The 20,139-nt window shown below is 40.8% G+C and overlaps 1 protein-coding gene across 3 annotated transcripts in view; it reads right to left on the bottom strand.

Annotated features, from left to right (window-relative positions):
• Positions 1-20,139, bottom strand: part of inpp4b (inositol polyphosphate-4-phosphatase type II B) — a 917,060-nt gene that overhangs the window by 770,409 nt on the left and 126,512 nt on the right. For all 3 annotated transcript variants that reach the window (XM_060851719.1, XM_060851718.1, XM_060851720.1), the window contains exon 3: positions 4,271-4,335. In XM_060851719.1, the coding sequence (XP_060707702.1) occupies positions 4,271-4,335 (65 nt within the window). The remainder of the gene's footprint in view (positions 1-4,270; positions 4,336-20,139) is intronic.

The following is a 20,139-nucleotide window of genomic DNA, read 5'->3' as shown; positions in this document are numbered from 1 at the left end:
AATGAATGTTCTACAAATGCTTATCTGCATGTTCATTTTGGCAAGTTGCATTTATAGCTTCATGCTGCTATAAGTGAGAACTGAATCACATTATAAATTATGTTGCACATTTATTCCTTTTGCAGAAAACCAAAAAAAAGACATGAGCTTGGTTCTTGCATAAAATCTTAGGACTTCCTTCCAAGGTACTTGCACCAAAATATAAGAACTATAAATAGGAGTACAGTCAGTTCTTCTATAACGCGATGCTTACGTTCTTGTGCAATTCCACATCACAGAAAAATCGCACTTTAGAAAGGGCACTTAAACTCTTGGTGCTGGAATTGTGTTACATACAAAACATGTTTTAAACATTGTGCTGTAGACACAGTGACCCCAATTTGTCAATTGCGTTACAGCAAACTCGTGTTGACGAAATATGCATTATAACAGAACGGCCCATACACCACACAGATTATTGAACCTGATCAGACATTCATTAGGATCATGACCTATTTCACTTCATTAAAAGATCAAACTATTTGCAGTTGGCTGTTTGCCAGGCCAAAGTGAATATCGTGAAGTGTTCTTTTTTAAGGAAAATATCTGGCAAGGGAAGCAGTATTCTAGAGAGATTCAATAACATTAAATAATGTCTATCATTAGTTTTGGAAACATTTCATTGTTAAAAACATTCTATGATGTGTCAATAATACATTGTAACCAATACCATTTTCACAATTAAAACAACACTATTTCACTTATCACTACTTCTTCCTTCTGTATCACTACTTCATGAGAATCTACAACTGTAAACACGGTCACTGCATTTCAAAGGGTGTCAAGGGAATTTACTTGACTAGGAATGAGAACCTTCAGTGTGAACAGAGAAACTGGGATTGTTCTCCTTAGATCAGAGGATATTCAGTAGATATATTCAAAATTATGAAAGGTTTTTATGGAGTGAGTAAAGACGCTGGGCTTGGCACCAAAAGAAAGAGATTTAAGATGCTTAGCAATGAACCAATTAATAGTAGTATCTAATGCATGACCCGGAAGCAGATTCTGTAGGTTTTTTCAAAAATAATCTGGATGTACACTTAAAAAGGAAACAAAAGTGCAAGACAGGGCTATCAGGAAGGAACAAAGGAGAGAATACAGTAATAGCTCTTTGAAAGTGTTAGCAGAGAACTTGGGTTAATAGTATTCAACTTTGTGTGACGGAGCACCTACAATACCAGTACATTCTAATGACCCACTGCAAAAAAATCAGTAGGCCAACCAGAACATAGCAAGTGTAGTATAATCTATGATAACAAGTTTTTATAATTCACTGGTTTCAAATATCCCAATAGGAAAATCCAATTTTTTTCAATGGAAATTAACCCCACTACAATGAACACTTGACTAGGTTCTACCCAGATGCAATGATGGGATTTAAGCTGAGACTAACTGAAAGGCATCCTGCAGAATTGACATGTCAAATTTGCATTCATTGACTAAGAAGGTAACTTGCTGACTGGAAACAAACTGTAAAGAAACAGTGGGCATGAGGAAGCAGCTGCAAGGAGGAAACTTACGAGGGCAAAAGCACCCATATGCATGAAGACAGCAGGAAAAAGATCAATTTTGTCTCTGAAAACAAGTTCAGGAAATTCAGAGGATCCCATAAAATATATTTCAACTGTGATTCAAGAATGTCTTGATGAGTCTATTGCCGATTTGAAAAAGCTGATGAAAGAAGCATTACATAAATTTGGTTCCAAATTCCAAATTTGCTAGTCGTTACCAGGAATGGCGTTTTGTTTGGATTGGTTTGGCAAAATAGAAGCACCATGAATTGAGTAATATAAAACAAACTACACTAAACAATGGCTTTAAAAAACATTAAAACAAAATTATGTTCAATTCAAATTAATTCTATCTTCATTTTTCACAGTGCAACAAATTCTACTGGAATGATTTTCTGCCAGTCCAGTGAGGGTTCATTACAGTGAAGTTTGACTGTAATTCCATACTGTCAGGAATCCACTGTCCTTGCTTCCAAAATAGAGCAGGCAACCAGAAGAAAACAATAATTTCACTGCAGAAAACCTTTTGTTAAGAAACCAGCACACAGCAGCAAAAATAGCATTCTTGTTGGTCAGTAAATACAGACAAATCTGAATCCTCAAAATATGGTTTCTTGGCCGCACCATCAAAATCCTGCCTCCATCCCTGAACTCTACGCATGGTTCACAGACCAGAATAAAAACTTATGATGCGCAATCCAATAAGTGCAGTAAACAGAACTGAGAGATTGTTTTAAAACAATTATATTTACAGATTCAATAGATTTTTTATAAATCTAATTTATATTTTCCATTAATATGGTATCACTGCTTTAGGAGAAAGTGAGGACTGCAGATGCTGGAGATCAGAGCTGAAAATGTGTTGCTGGAAAAGTGCAGCAGGTCAGGCAGCATCCAAGGAGCAGGAGAATCGAAGTTTCGGGCATGAGCCCTCCTTCAGGAATCCTGAATCTTCAGGAATAATTTTACAGATTCCTGAAGGAGGGCTCATGCCTGAAATGTCGATTCTCCTGCTCGTTGGATGCTGCCTGACCTGCTGCGCTTTTCTAGCAACACTTTATCACTGCTTTATACAATATTAAAATACTGTGGAAGAAATCATTTGAGTACACACCATTCTTAAAATAGTTTGAAAAATCCAAAGTACCAGCAAGTAATAAAGCTGCAACTACTTTACATTTAATTTTACAGAGTATAAGTCTGAATCATTGATAGTACATACACCAGTTATATGGAAAGTTTTTCCAAAATATTGCTTACATTACAAAAGCAAATATAATAAACAGACAACGAATGTTAGAACTCAATGTCCTGACAATGATTTAACTTCAACACAAAAATTCTGATCAATCAACTAACAGCACATATTTTTACTTGTACAGTACACTCTCTCAATATCAAGACCACACAGAATTTTGGATTTTGCCAGATGTCAGGTTGGGTGTTTTGGGCAGTACGTGATCCAGGCCAATAAGGGTCAAATAGGTTCAAGGGTTGCTAACCAAATTGTCCAGGTAAGTTAATTTTACTAAAGTAACTTTTTTTTTAAAAAAGGGTGCACGGTACATTCTAAAAATATAACCTTTTCAGACAACCCTTGCTTTAGTCAGGCAGTGAGAGAGAGGGTATCTGTAGATAGATTGTTCAAAGAAAATAGTTTTGCTAGGTGCAATAATAAGATTATTTTGGTTGAAAGCAGAGAACAATTGAAATCACGTACCATCTTCAAGGATTAAAAGGTGAAATTGAAAGCAGTGACACATGACAAAGTGGTTTCTAATACAAGGACTGTGACAACATATATTTTTAATGGGACAATCAGGAAAGCTCAAAACATGCAGAAACCATGGCAAAATTCTTTTAATCATCCGTCTAGGAATACAATTGCTAATAAATTTCTTATTATTCATGTCAACTATATTTTCAATGAAAATATTATATTTCATTATATCAACAATAGGAATAAAATGCATATATTAGAGTGCAATTATTACAACTGGCAACCTTTCTAGAAAGATTCCATTTCGCAGAACAAATTTAACAGAAGCAAACCTACATAACCTACAACAAGAGTAAAGATACAAAATACAGCTACAACCAGTGTTGAAAATGACCAAACGACAGCATTAAATTGAAAAACTTTAATGCATAATTAATCAAGAAAGAGGACGCAGAACCCTTGGAAGCATGTAATCGTGCTTGTTTTTAACCTGAAGATTCTTTGCATGATGCAACTATATGCTGGAACCAGCTCGAGTATTTATAACATTTATTTTGCTGCACCTCTGTCAGCACACTTATCACCTAATTAAATTTTAAAGCTGTTTATACCACACCTTGGGGACACTCTCCGTGTGCACAGATTGAATTCAATTTACATGTAGCTTTTACAAATGTTTGCACTGTTGAATTGATATCTGACATGCATAGTTGCTTCTTCAGCCAGCCTGACAATTGTTAATTAGCTCTAATATACCTCATCCATATTTGAAAAAAACAGCACTTTGCTACTCATGCCATTACTGGTCAAAAATATCTCAAGAAACATCTGACACAGTTTACAAAACAAATCTCATCAGAAAGTTGAATTCAGCATAGAACTCTATATTTTGTTAAATTACCATCAGAAGGCATCAGAAAAATATTACATCCATAAAATGAAAAGCTTAATTGGAAAATACAATAAAATCTAGGTTGAGAGAGATATGGTAATTACTTACACTGCTTCTATTTTTCATTAAGAAGAGCAGGTTTCCTTTCAAGCGGCACCATCTTTCTGTTAGTTCTGCGTGAGAAAATGAAACATTAATAAAATGGTATTTTGCTGGTGAAGGAAAGATGGTTCTGAAAGAAGATGCATCAGTAATAAAGGTCAGGGAAGAAAATCATTAGAAAATTCCTGCTTCAGCCAGCAGCTGCATACATATGACAGCCTGCTAAATGCCAGATAACTCCCCAGAAGGCTCTTCTTACCCTGCAGCTGAGAGATTTGGTGACTGCAGCAGAAACCATCTGTTTTTTCATTGGCTTCTCATCTCAGAGGGAAGGAGAATCAGGAACTTGTGTGATTTTATGTAAAAAATGATGGTATTTTTAAAAATGATACAGCTCACGATAATGTATTACAGCAAGAAAAAATAAACTAGCTTCAGTTCAGACAGGAAAAAAAATTATCAATCTTCTTTCTCACAAGAAGTATCACCATGCTATATAGTTCATTGAGATAAAGCAATTCATTTTCAACATGCAAAATATCAAATAATTTGCAAAGCTAATTTAGCAATGCTCAATGGTTAAAGAGCAAATCAGTGAAGTATCTTCTCTGACAGGCAGTTGGTGAGTTTTTTTTAGAAAGAGCACAAAGTAAGAGTAGACAAAAATTGCCCCATTTCAAACACAAGGGTTTAAGAAAAGTGCAGAAGAGGCAAGGAGTGGGAAACAAACTTTGCAAGACCAGAGACACATAAAACCTGCCAATCATCATGGTAGGCCCTCACTTAAATAAATCTATACAACATACCTCAACAGACCAATTAACTGTCTGTCTAGCAGAAAAATACCATACCTCAGCAATTATGTGAATGAGCCATGGTGTCAGTGAATCATCAACTTCTTACAGTGTGGAAGCAGGCTTTTTGGTACATTAAGTCCAAACTGACGCTCCCAATAGCATCCCACCCAGACCCCAGGATGATAGGATTGGGAGGGTGACATAGAATATGGTTTAAAATGCTCTGGACAGAATCAGGTAAAAGGAAAACGATCGGTCAAAGATTAGAATGGAGGGCTAACCTGGGAAAAGTGGAGGGTCAAAACTTTCTTCTTTGGCCCTAAGGATGATTCCTGGCCCTCAAAACACTAAAACTACAAGCTTAAAATTTACCTTTTGGATCACTTCTGGCCTATGATGTGGTTCCTATAAGGTTTTGTCGGATAGAGAAGTTAGCACTGGCCATTCATTCAAATTTCACTTTTGTTACGAAGATGCGTGTGTACTTTAAGAGAGTGAAAAACAACAGAACTACCGGACACAGCACCAAGTATTCTCCATAAGGCAACAATGTAACATTTGGCCAAAAAACTCTATTAGCTCGTTGCTAAGAGACAAAAACAAATTCAAATTCGGCCAATCAGTTTAAATTATACCCCTAAAAATATCAAACTTCAATCCAGTTTCAATTGAGTATACTGACAATCTTAAAAGCCAATGACACAATCCGATGCTTTGGGGGTATAAGACTGGGGAAAATTGAACAGTCGAGAGGAGAACTGACGAGCGCAGCATGTAAACAGATAGCCTGAAAATAGGTCTCTCAAAAAGGTATCTTTTCGAGCAGTAACATGTGGTGCAGAAATTCCGAAGAAGAAGAAAAGACACAGAAAGATCCAAATAGAAGCACAAAAGCTGCCTAGTTTTGAGATCTGAAGTATTGTTTTGTAAATCTTAACTGGGAGTTTTATCAGACTAGTGTAATAGAAGGGAAGGTAAAAGATAGGTTAGAGGAAGAAATTGTAAATAGTGGTTACTTAATTGTTCTGTTATACTTTAAGAAATAAAGTTGTTAAGTTTTACTTTAAATAGTTCTTGGCCACTCAGACTTTTACAGATTACTGCACACTTTTCTGTGCTGCTAGTTTTCAATTAAGCAGGAGGGTTTACCAGTGTCGTAATAGTTTGAAATTGCAGCTCAATCCTAATAATATTTTGATCTGTTTAAAAAATAGAGACATAGCACAAAAGTAACAAGATGGGTGAGGGCTACAAAACTCATTATTTCAAGTATCTTATCCCTAGACCTTTTTCAAACAGGTGGGGGCTAATTAAAAATCAGGACCAAAACAAATCTTTCACAGTCAAAGCAGATCTAACTTCAAGTACAAATGTGAATGAGGAAATGCAATTTTCAAGGAAGTACATTTGACATTAGCATGTTTTCCCAGCGAATCATTGTCCTAATATGAACATTGCACATTGACCAGTTATGTTATTTAATACAGAAGTTGGTCATTCTGAAATTCCTGATAACCTCAGAAACCTTTCGAAACGATTTTGTGAACTAGGAAATTCGAGGTTGCCTGAAACAAGTTTGTGACATTCCAGGTACCCTGTGGCACTCACCACCCCCAGTGTGTGGCATTCAGTAAGAGGTATTTGAAATAGTTAACTGCCACCAACTGTTATGTCTTTGCCTCATTTCAGGCCTAACGTGTGATTAAAGGGAGAGGATGTACCACCATTGAATGTCTTCAGATAAGACACTGTTCTTAGATAACAAGTGGTTTCATCAATAACTTTACCTCCATCACAAGATCAGAAATGGGGATGTTCGCTGATGATTACACAATGCTCATCACCATTCATAACTCCTCAGCTAATAAAGCAGTCCATTTTCTAATGCATCTGGACAAAATCAAGACTTGGGCTGACAAGTGGCAAGTATCATTCAAGCCACACATATTAAACCTCTCAACCTTAACTCAATCCTTCTTTCAGGTGAAAGGTGGGACATTCCAGGGAATTACTGCTCACCAATTGGTCCCTTGCATATGCTCATACAAACTCTTTGCTTGCTTGAACTGTGGTGCCTCAAGAAGCTTAAAAAGCAAACCCTTCATGGATCTGCCTGTAGGCTTACAGGCATGGAGAGTAGGGTCGAATCCTTCATTCATATTCACTCAGTGATTGGGAAGTCAGACATTCAGAGCTCCTGCATCCAAATGCCATTTCTAATCCTCATTTTATCCTTGTTCACTTTTGGTGTCAGGTTCCTTGCTGATCCTGGGCCTTAGGTGGGTGCATTGCCAGTAGCTGTCATCACTGCCATTGCGATGCTGTCTGTAATGGAGAGCTGTCAACTTCTGACTGGGTAGCACTCTCAGGGGTGGGATTACTTAATCCCTTGGAAAAGCCAATGGTGGTCAATTAGATGGTGGGTGTTCTGAAGAATATGGTGATACTGGGCACTTGGTGTTCACAATGAACTATCAGATTGTTGTGAAAAAAAAAACAATTAGTTAATTAGGTTTGTGATGCACAGTAATGCCAATAGCAGGAGTTCCATTTCTGCACCACATGAGGTTGCTACAAAAGACTCTCCTTCACAACAACTTCCCTCACCTGATAAGAAGTAATAGCCCAAAGAAAAGTGAAACCATAATCTTATGCTCATCAAGATAGAAGGATATTAAAATGATTCACCAAAATGCAGCTAAGATTCTTCCAATCATCAACAACCTCCTGCAGTTACCACACCACTTCCGCGTAAAGCAAGCAGTGAAAAATTGGATCCTGAAAGAATTCTTTCGGTTTTAAATCATTTGTCATTGATGGGACATTGGTGTTACTGGCTACGTCAGAATTTTCTGCGCATGGTATAATGAAGAGTCAACCACATTTCTGTGGATCTGGAATCATATGTCAGCCAGACCAGGTAAGGATGATAAATTTCCCTCCCTAAAAGGACATGAGCACACTGAATAGGGTTTTACAACAATCAGCAGCAGTTACATGGTCTCCAAGAAGCTAAACTTTTATTCTAGATTTTTATCACATTTGAATTTCACCATTAGCCCGGATGTGATTCAAACCCATACCCTAGAACATCAGCCAATGTTCTAGATTAGTAGTCCAGTGACATTACAAATGTGCCATTGCTTCCCAATATTTGTTGAAGATGTCCATGCAGTTTTGGATGCTTGGCAGATCAACTGGAAAGCCCATAAATCAAAATGGCATTGTCTTTGCTTCCAGCAGACACAGTGAGAGAATCTCCCTTCACAAATTTTGGAGAACACACCCATTTTGCCAATGCATACCAGCTGGCCACAAATTGAACATTATCCACAGTATCTCCATTAATTTTGAATATGTCAAACATTTATATAACCTGCATTACTTGAAATATTAAATATTTCAAGAAATAATCATTGGATTTCTCATTGAGAAATACTCATTTGAAGGGTTATCAAATATAACACAGCCACTGAAAAATACTTGAATTAAAACCTTTCAGTGAGCTTGTCACCATCATCAATTTTCATGTATCTTACAATTCTGAAGCCTTTCAATCCTAAATCACTCTTGGTCTCATTGGACCTGCAGTCAAGACAGCATCCATGCAAACTGATCTCTTGTCTCTCTCAAACAATCTTCGAGCAATTAAGAGGAAGGATGACATGTCTCCTCCACCCCTCACTCTGGAACCTTCCCGTGGGAATCAGGAGCAGAAAGGAAGATAATCAAGCATAAGCTCCCAATAAACTGCCAGAACACTTTTCTGCTTCCCACAGTCAACACGGTCAGTAAATTGAATGTGAGAAGTCATATAAAATTGTCAATATTAGTATTTCCATAATTTGTAAAACAAGATCAAAATATTGAAAATACTCATGCTGTTTCATAATTCAACTCAATTAGCAACTTTTCATATGTGAATCAAGTTATGATGTTTTTTGTGTTACCTGCATACTTTCTACAAGGAGACACTGGATAGCAGCTGGAAGTGAGAATGCTAAATTATTTTCTCTATCAAGGTTGAATCTCATCTCTTACTGATCAATACAGTGCAATTCCAAAGTGAAACCATTTTACTTGTTTAGCTGTCAAAATTAAAGTTGTTTTGATCACCACAACCATCATGCCATATTTTATGAAATCCACTGGAGAATTAGAGGTGATTTTATTGAAACATGCAACATCCGAAGGGGCCTTGACAGAATGGACACTGAAATCTTTTCAGTCCCAGAAATGTCGATGCTCCTGTTCCTCGGATGCTGGCTGACTTGCTATGCTTTTCCAGCACCACACTATTCGATTCAGTCCATGAATGACATGAGTCAGTTGCGTAAAATATGGAGAGATCAGAAAAGTGAAATTCTGGCCATTAAGAAAAAAAAACAATTTTTAACCCACAGAGCTGCATACCAGCCTCACCACAATCATGGCATGTCTCCGATTCCTTGGTGTTGGTGCACCTTTGATGTTTGAATTCGTGTATCGCTGGACATCGGAGTGCATCTGGAAAAATTATCAAACAGTGAAATTCACAACTGATCTTGGAGGAACTGTTGGGCGAAGTTCACAGCACAGAATCAGATAAGTTAATCATTGTTTTAAGTGTGATCTATAGAGAATCTGCAGTAGTGAGTAGAGTAGGTTCTTTCTTGATTATACATTTTTGGAGATATGTCTCTTGATTAAACTGAAAATATAAGCCATAACTATTCAATTAACCTGGGGCAGTGTTTGTAGAGGAATAAGATGGTGTTATTTTCTGGGTCTGTAGATTGTGAAGGAGCAAAAGTGGCATTTAACAAAGTTATATGTATTTCTTGTCAGATGTGGGAGTTTAAAGAGAGTTTAAGGGTTACTGCAGACTATATCTGCCATAAATGCTGCTGGCTACGAATCTTATCAGATCGAATGGATCGGTTGGAAAGACAGTTAGGAGCAATGAGGAATTTGCTAGAGCAACAGTAGGTGATGGATGGCAGTTATAGGAAGGGGGGAGAAGTCTCAGACACCGTCACATAGATGGGTTAACTGCAGGAAAGGTAAGAGAGGTAGGCAGTTAGTGCAAGAGTCTTTTGTGGATATACCCATTTCAAACAGGCATGGTGTTCTTGAAAATGTAGTGGGTGATGGATTCTCAGGGGAATGTAACAGGAACAGCCAAATTTCTGGTATGGAGACTGGATCTAATGCAATGTCGGATTCCAAGAGATCAATCGTGTTAGAGGATTCTCTAATTCAAGGTACAGACAGACATTTCTGTGGCCAGTAGTGAAAAAGCAGAATGGTTTGTTGCTTCCCTGGTGCCACGATCAAGGATGTCTCAGAGAGGATGTATGGCTCTAGTAAGGGATTGTAATTTTCCAAACATAGACTGGGATTGCCATAGTGTTAAGGGTTTAGATGGAGAGGAATTTGTGAAAATTGTACAAGACAATTTTCTGATTCAGTATGTGGATATACCTACTAGAGAAGGTGCAAACTTGACCTAGTCTTGGGAAATAAGGAAGGACAGGTGACTGAGGTGTCAGTGGGGGAACACTTTCGGGCCATAATTCTAATAGATTTAAAATAATGATGGAAAAGTATAGACCAGATCTAAAAGGTGAAGTTCTAAATTGGTGAAAGGCCAATTTTGACGGTATTAGGCAAGAATTTTCGAAAGTTGATTGGGGGCAGATGTTCGCAGGTAAAGGGACGGCTAAAAATGGGAAGCCTTCAGAAATTAGATAACCGGAGTGCTGAGACAGTATATTCCTGTCAGGGTGAAAGGGAAGGGTGGTAGGTATAGGGAATTCTGGATGACTAAAGAAATTGAGCGTTTGGTTAAGAAAAAGAAGGAAGCATATATAAGGTATAGACTGGGTAGATCGAGTGAATCCTTAGAAGAGTATGAAGGAAGTAGGAGTATACTTAAGAGGGAAATCAGGAGGTCAAAAAGGGGACATGAGATAGCTTTGGCAAATAGAATTAAAGAGAATCCAAAGAGTTTTTACAAATACATTAAGGACAAAACAGTAATGAGGGAGCGAATAGGGCCCCTCAAAGATCAGCAAGGCAGCCTTTGTGTGGAGCCGCAGAAAATGGGGGAGATACTAAATGAGTATTTTGTATCAGTATTTACTGTGGAAAAAGATATGGAAGATATAGACTGTAGGGAAATAGATGGTGATATCTTGCAAAATTTCCAGATTACAGACGAGAAAGTGCTGGATTTCTTTAAAAGCATAAAAGTGGATAAATCCCCAGGACCTCATCAGGTGTACCCCAGAACTCTGTGGGAAGCTAGAGAAGTAATTGCTGGGTCTCTTGCTGAAATATTTGTATCATCGATGGTCACAGGTGAGATGCCGGAAGACTGGAGGTTGGCTAACGTGGTGCCACTAATTAAAGGGTGGTAAGGATAAGCCAGGGAACTACAGACCAGTGAGCCTGACCTCAGTGGTGGGAAGGTTGTTGGAGGGAATCCTGAGGGACAGCATGTACATATATTTGGAAAGGCAAGGACTGTTTAGGGATAGTCAACATGGCTTTGTGCGTGGGAGATCATGTCTCACAAACTTGATTGAGGAAGTAACAAAGAGGATTGATGAGGGCAGAGCAGTAGATGTGATGTATATGGACTTAAGTAAGGCGTTGGACAAGGTTCCCCATGGGAGATTGATTAGCAATGTTAGATATCATGGAATAAACAGAGAACTAGACATTTGGATACAGAACTGGCTCAAAAGGTAGAAGATAGAGGGTGGTGGTGAAGGGTTGTTTTTCAGACTGGAGACCTGTGACCAGTGGAGTGCCACAAGGATCGGTGCTGGGTCCTCTACTTTTTATCATTTACATAAATGATTTGGATGCAAGCATAATGGTACAGTTAGTAAGTTTGCAGATGACACCAAAATTGGAGGTGTAGTGGACAGTGAAGAGGGTTACCTCAGATTACAACAGGATCTTGACCAGATGGGCCAATGAGCAGAGAAGTAGCAGATGGAGTTTAATTCAGATAAATGCGAGGTGCTGAATTTTGGGAAAGCAAATCTTAGCAGGACTTATACACTTCATGGTAAGATCCTAGGGAATGTTGCTGAACAAAGAGACCTTGGAGTGCAGGTTCATAGCTCCTTGAGAGTGGAGTCACAGTAGATAGGATAGTGAAGGTGCTGTTTGGTATGCTTTCCTTTATTGGTCAGAGTATTGAGTAAAGGAGTTGGGAGGTCATGTTGCAGCTGTACAGGACATTGGTAAGGCCACTGTTGGAATATTGCGTGCAATTCTGGTCTCCTTTCTATTGGAAAGATGTTGTGAAACCTGAAAGGGTTCAGAAAAGATTTACAAGGATGTTGCCAGGGTTGGAGGATTTGAGCTATAGGGAGAGCTGAACAGGCTGGGGCTGTTGTCCCTGGAGTGTCGGAGGCTGAGGGGTGACCTTATAGAGGTTTACAAAATTATGAGGGGCATGGATAGGTTAAATAGACAAAGTCTTTTCCCTGAGGTCAGGGAGTCCAGAACTAGAGGGCATAGCTTTAGGGTGAGATGGGAAAGATATAAAAGAGGCACAAAGGGTGGTATGTGTATGGAATGAGCTGCCAGAGGATGTGGTGGAGGCTGGTACAACTGCAGCATTTAAGAGGCATTTGGATGGGATATGGGCTGGGTGCTGGCAGGTGGGACTAGATTGGGTTGGGATATCTGGTCGGCATGGATAGGTTGGACTGAAGGGTCGGTTTCTATGCTGTACATCTCAATGACTCTATGACTCTATCTTTCTTCCCAGCAGATTTGCAGGATCTTGCGCAGGCAATATGCGTGGTACTGTTCCAGCGCCTTGAAGTGTCTGCTGTAGACATTCCCCGTCTCAGAGCCATATAGAAGAACGGGGATGACCACAGCTCTGTTAACCATGATCTTGGTGTCAGGTCTGACGTCATCACCCTCAAACACCCTTTTCCTCAGGCGGGCCAAGGCTATGCTAGCACATTGGAGGCAGTGCTGGATCTTTTCATCAATAGCTGCTTTGGCCAACAGAACTCTCCTGAAGTCTTGGAAGTAGCCAACATTCTCTAAGTCCTCCCCATGGGTCTTGATGATTGGGGGGTTTGCTCCACTATGCCAGGCCAGGTTGGTAAAGGACCTTCATATTGTAGATATTCAGCGCAAGACCCATGCTCTCATATGCCTCTGTAGAGGTGCTGACAAGTGTCTGACGTACATCCTCTGAAATTGCACATATGAAAGCATCATCAGTGTACTGCAGCTCAACATCAGCATCCTCAACACAAACAAAATCCCCTGCATCAAGGCACTGACCACCTTTCATCAAATATGATGGGTTGGGAATGTCATCCAAATGACTGATAGAAGTCTCCCCAAGCAGGTACTCTACTACCAGCTTCAACATGACAGGGAAGTCTCAGCTGGACAGAGGAAGTGCTTCAGTGATACCCTCAAGGCCTCACTGATGAAGTGTGGCAATCCCAGACACCTAGGAATCACTGGCCCAAAGCGTCCAAATTGCAAGAACAGCATTCAGGAAGGCTTCCAGCACCTCAAGACTTGGTGTCGGGAAACAATGGAAGCCAGGCAAAAACAGTGATAGAAGCACACTGCCACACCAACACCCCGACACCGTCTGCCCCAAGTGTAACAGAACTTGCAGTACCTGCATTGGTCTGTACAGCCATTTATGGACTCGCCCTGAGAGCAAAAGAGAGTCATCCTTGTCTGTGAAAGACTGCCAATATCAGCATGACAAAACTGATGTATCTATCATTTAGGCAGGGTATAATGTCAAGTGGCGATATGAATGGCTAATCTCTCAATCTTCATTCTTCTAACAGCACATAAAGTGACAATAGAACTTATGAGGAAAAGTAAGTATACATTTAAAATTATGATGAGGTAGTTAATGAATTGCCACCCATGTCATTTATGTGTTCTCAGGAATTTTTCTTTTTCCTTTCTTCCCCAAAATTATGTGCAGTCCCAGGATCTGCAGCTCGGTGGTTGGAACCTGCCTTAGAGTGAAGTGTGAAGCCTCAGAGTTTTGAATGGGTGGCTGTAGTGGTGCTTGCACATACAGGGCTCAGACATGCTGACAGGGTCTAGGTCAAATGTGGGTTCATCTTCCTTGACTTGAGCTTCCACAGGGTTGGAGTGAAGGGTTAAAGGAAAAGGAACTGTACACATCTGAAATGTTCAGGGGGCATTAGGTCATTCCTCCTCCAGTCAGCAGCCCTCTAGCACCACGTTGTTTTCTGGTGAGGAAGGGATCTCTCGAAAGAGGTCAACGTCTCTTGTACCTGCCATGTTGCTGTTGGTGCTGAGCACCAAACAATACACCGATAGAGTGCAGGTCTGCATAAATTTGACAATTTTTTTTATGACAGGTCTGAGCCTCTATGGGAGACACCAACCTGTCCATGGAGACAGACCATTGCAAACATGCCAGAACCAGTACGGTTCAAGCAGTGTTGGTGTACTCCTCTAGACTTTGATCCAGTTTCCTGATTGTGCACACATTTTAATGAAGTTATAAGATCCTCTCTTGCCTGGGGCAAGTACATAGTCTCTGGAAGTCCTGAGTGCTAGTGAACCACTGGATTTCTTCCTCAGCCAGCTGCACAGAGTGCCAGTGATGCGCTCACTAGGTTATGATACAGACTCTAACCTACTTGAAATACCCTCTGAGGTGTTAGTGTCTCAGCTAATGGGAGGGTTAAGGAAGCAGCCTTGCCAATGTATACTCAGAGGTCTGTCTCCTTCCTCAGAGATGGAGGTAGAGCTTTGTCCAGAGGGGCTGCTCTTGTTCTCATTCGAGTAGTTGTTATTGCTGGACAAATCAGCTCCAAGACTGAAATATAGCCTGATGTTGGTTTAACACGATGGTCTTTCACTAAGGCAGAAGTACACAATGTTGCAGACTTTGTTCTCATCAAAAGAAATGAAACTAAATTAAAATAGAGTCAAAAGCATACAGTAAAAATAAAATCCAATTAATTCCAAAATACTCCTTTACAAGCTTCGAAAAGGACATTCCTTGTACATTTGGGCGGTTGCTTTATCCGAAACACTACTCAGGTAGTGTCTCCTACCCATTCTCCTCCTCTGACCAAAATAAAAAGGTTCTGTGTGCCGGATTGTTAAGGTGACTAGTTTTTTTTTTACAACCACCTAATGAAGGAGCAGCGCTCCGAAAGCTAGTGCTTCCAAATAAACCTGTTGGACTATAACCGGGTATTGTTTAATTTTTAAACTTTGTACACCCCAGTCCAACACCGGCACCTCCAAACCATTTTTTTAAAGTTTTCAGTGGTCTCGGGAATTTAGAATAGTGGGAATGGAGGTTAGTTGAATGTTCCTCATACAGAATATGGAAGGTAAGGATCACCACTAGTGTCCCTGCTGACTGTATCTAAGGCAAGTGCACCCAACTCCACCTCCTTGAAAACTGCTTTAGGGAACTGGAGCTAGAGCTGGATGAATTTCGGATCATTCAGGAGGCGGAGGTGGTTACTGAGAGGAGTTACAGGAAGATAGCCACACCTCAGGTACAAGAAGGTAGATGAGTGACCATCAGGAGACGGAAAGGGAACCAGTAGAAATTGCAGGGATCCCCTGTGGCTGTTCCTCTCAACAATAAGTATACCATTTTGGATACTGTGGTGGGCAGGGGAAAAGACTTACCAGGTGTAAGCAATGAGGTCGCTGGCACAGAGTTGGTCCCTACTGCTCAGAAAGGAAGGGGGAAAGAGGAGAAGAGCATTAGTTATTGGGGACTCCATAATTAGCTAAACAGACAGGAGATTCTGTGGGAACAGTTGGTTTGTTACCTCCCCGGTGCCAGGGTCCATGATGTCTCTGATCATGTTTTTGGGATCCTTGAGTAGGAGGGAGAGCAGCCCAAGCCTGGCCCAAATAGGCACCAACAACATAGGTAGGAAGAGAGATAGGGATTTAAGGCAGAAATTCAGGGAGCTAGCGTGTAAACTTTAGAAAAAAACAGAGTTGCTATCTCTGATTTGTTGCCCATGCCATGTGCTAGCAAGATGAGGAATAGGGAGAGAGAGGAGTTGAACACACCGCTACATGGATGCTGCAGGAGGGAGAGTTCTGGGTTCCTGGATAATTGGGACTCTTTCTGCGGTAGGTGGGACTTCGACAAATAGGATGGTGTTCACTTGAACTAGAGGGGTATCGATATCCTGAGGGGAATTTGCTAATGCTCTTCGGGAGGGTTTAAGCTAATTCAACAGGGGGATGGAATCCTAAATTGTAGTTCCAGTATATAGGAGGTTGAGAGTAGTGAGGTCAGAAATAAGGTTTCAGGGTCACAAGAGTTCACCAGCAAGCAAGAAGTTGGTTTGAAGTATGTCTACATCAACACCAGTAGCATCCGGAATGAGGTGGGTGAATTTGCAGCACGGGTTGGCACCTGGCACCTGTTGTGGCCATTTCGGAGACATGGATAGAACAGGGACAGGAATGGATGTTGCAGGTTCCAGGATTTAGATGTTTCAGTAAGAACAGAGAAGATGGTAAAAGAGGGGGAGGTGTTGCATTGTTAATCAAGGATAGTGTTACGATGGACAAAAGGACATTTGAGGACTTGTCTACTGAGGTAGAATGGGTTGAGGTTAGAAACAGAAAAGGAGGTCACCCTGTTGGGAGTTTTCTATGGGCCTCTGAATAGATCCAGAGATGTGGAGGCAAGGATGGCAAAGATGATTCTTATGAGTGTAACAGGGTAGTTGTTATGGGGGAAACTTAACTTTTCAAATAATGACTGGAAATACTAGAGTTCAAGTACTTTACATGGGTCAGTTGTTGTCCAGTGTGCAGAAGGGTTTCCTGACAGTATGTAGAGAGGTCAGCAAGTGGGGAGGCCACATTGGGTTTGGTACTGGGAAATGAAGCCAGCCAGGTGTTAGATTTGGAGGTAGGTGAGCACGTCGGTGATAGTGACCACAATTCGGTTAGGTTTACTTTAACAATGGAAAGGGATAGGTATATACTGCTGGGCAAGATATATAGCTGGGGGAAAGCCAATTATGATGTAATTAGATAAGATTTAGAATGGGGAAAGAAACTGCAGGAGATGGGCACAATTGAAATGAGGAGCTTATTCAAGGAACAGCTACAGCATGCCCTTGATAAGTATGTACGTGTCAGGCAGGCAGGAAGTTGCCAATTGAGAGCGCCATGGTTTACTAAAGAAGTTGAAGCTCTTGTCAAGAGGAAGAAGGTGGCTTGTTAGGATGAGATGTGAATGCTCAGTTAGAGTTACAAGTTAGCCAGGAAAGACCTAAAGAGAGAGCTAAGAGCCAGGAGGGGTTATGTGAAGTCGTCGGCAGATAAGATCAAGGATAATCCTAAGGATTTCTATAGATATATCAGGAACAAAAAAATGACACGAGTAAGTTTAGGGCCAATCAAGAATAGTAGTGGGAAGTGGTGTGTGGTATCAGAGGAGATAGAAGAGCTGAATGAATATTTTTCATCAGTATTCACCAGGAAAAAGACTATGTTGTTGAGCAGAATACTGCGATGGGATTGAGGTGCACAAGGAGGTGTTAAAAATTCTGGAAAGAGTGAAATTAGATAAGTCCCCAGGCCAGATGAGATTTATCCTAGGATTCTTCAGAAGCCAGGGAGGAGATTGCAGAGCTTTGGCTTTGATCTTTATGTCACCATTATCTACAAGAATACTGCCAGAAGACCTGAGGATAACAAATGTCTCCCCTTGTTCAAGAAGGGGAGTAGAGGCAACCCTGGTAATTATCGTCCAGAGAGCCTTACTTCAGTTGTGGGTAAAGTGTTGGAAAAGGTTATAACAAGTAGGATTTATAATCATTTAAAAGAAATAAGTTGATTAGGGCTAGTCAACATGGTTTTGTGATGGGTAGGTCATGCCTCATGAGTCCTGATTAAGGACTTTTGCCTGAAATGTTGATTTTCCTGGTCCTCGGATGGTGCCTGCCCTGCTGTGCTTTTCCAGCACCGCTGTAATCTTGACTCTGATCTCCAGTATCTGCAGTCCTCACTTTTGCCATGCCTCACAAACCTTATTGAGTTCTTTGAGAAGATGACCAAACAGGTGGATGAAGGTAAAGTGGTTGATGTGGTGTATAGGAATTTCAGTAAGGCATTTGATAAGGTTCCCCACGGTAGGCCTTCGCATAAAATACAGAGGCATGGGATTGAGGGTGATTTAGCAGTTCAGATCAGAAATTGATGAGCTGAAAGGAGACAGAGGGTGGTGGTTGATGGGAAATGTTCATCCTGGAGTTCGTTTACTAGTGGTGCACCGCAAGGATCTGTTTTGGACCACTGCTGTTTGTCCTTTTTATAAATTACCGGATGAGGGCATAGAAGGATGGGTTAGTTAATTTGCGGATATCACTAAGGTCAGTAGAGTTGTGGACAGTGCTGAAGGATGTTGTGGGTTACAGAGGAACAAAGATAAGCTGCAGAGTCAGGCTAAAAGGTGGCAAATGGAGTTTAATGCAGAAAAGTATGATGTGATTCACTTTGCAAGGTGCAACTGGAATAAAGAGTACTGGGCCAATGGTAAAACTCTTGATAATGTGGATGAACAGAGAGATCTCAGTGTCCATGTAGATAGATCCCTGAAAGTTGCCACCCAGGCTAATAGGGTTGTTAAGAAGGCAGACAGTGTGTTAGCTTTTATTGGTGGAAGGATTGAGTTTCAGAGCCACGAGGCCATGCTGCAGCTGTACAAAACTCTGGCGCGGCCGCACTTAGAGTATTGCATACAGTTCTGGTTACTGCATTATAGGAAAAATGTGGAAGCTTTGGAAAGGGTTCAAAGAAGATTTATTTGGATCCCAGCTCAGCACTGACCCCATGACTTATCCAACCTGCCTAGCTCCTTTACCAACTATCCACTCCATCTCTCCTCCCTGACCTATCACCTTCATTCCCTCCCCCACTCACCCAATGTACTCTATGCTACTTTCTCCCCATCCCCACCCTCCTCGAGCTTATCTCTCCATGCTTCACCTGGAAAAAGACTATGTTGTTGAGCAGAATACTGCGATGGGTTTGAGGTGCACAAAGAGGTGTTAAAAATTCTGGAAAGAGTGAAATTAGATAAGTCCCCAGGCCAGATGAGATTTATCCTAGGTTTCTTCAGAAGCCAGGGAGGAGATTGCAGAGCTTTGGCTTTGATCTTTATGCCTTTGTTCCTGATGAAGGGCTTTTGCCCGAAACGTCGATTTCGCTGCACTTTGGATGCTGCCTGAACTGCCGTGTTCTTCCAGCACCACTGATCCAGAATTTATTAGGATGATGCCTGGATATGCAGGGAAGTTTGTACGAGGAAAGGCTGAGGGACTGAGAAAAAGGCTGTTTTCATTAGAGTGAAGGTGGTTGAGAGGTGACTTAATTGAGACATAAGTCAATCAGAGGGTTAAATAGGATTGACAGTGAGAGCCTTTTTCCTTGGATAGTGATGGCAAGCATGAGGGGATAGTTTTAAATTGGGTGGTGATAGATATAGAACAGATAGCAGAGGCAGTTTCTTTACTCAGTAATAGGGGCGTGGAATGGCCTACCTGTAACAGTAGTAGACTCTAGGAGAAAGTGAGGTCTGCAGATGCTGGAGATCAGAACTGAAAATGTGTTGCTGGAAAAGCGCAGCAGTTCAGGCAGCATCCAAGGAACAGGAGAATCGACATTTCGGGCATGAGCCCTTCATCAGGAATGAAAGGATTCCTGAAGAAGGGCTCATGCCTGAAACATCGATTCTCATGCTCCTTGGATGCTGCCTGAACTGCTGCGCTTTTCCAGCAACACATTTTCAGCACAGTAGTAGACTCGCCAAATTTAAGGGCACTTAAATGGTCATTGGATAGATACGTGGATGAAAATGGAATAGTGTCAGTTAGATGTTCTTCAGGTTGGCGCAACATCGAGAGCCGAAGTGCCTGTAGAGCGCTGTCATGTTCTATGTTGTACTCATCCCTTTCTCTAACACCAAGGTAACTGCAAATTTAACTCATTGACTGGAACCTTTGATAGATTAACCAAAGCTTTAATATACCTAGTTTAAACTAACTCAAT

This window comes from Hemiscyllium ocellatum, chromosome 36, assembly GCF_020745735.1.
Source record: "Hemiscyllium ocellatum isolate sHemOce1 chromosome 36, sHemOce1.pat.X.cur, whole genome shotgun sequence".
NCBI classification, from domain to species: domain Eukaryota; kingdom Metazoa; phylum Chordata; class Chondrichthyes; order Orectolobiformes; family Hemiscylliidae; genus Hemiscyllium; species Hemiscyllium ocellatum.
Note: the sequence above shows the minus strand (reverse complement) of the source record. Positions and strands in the feature narration are given on the sequence as shown.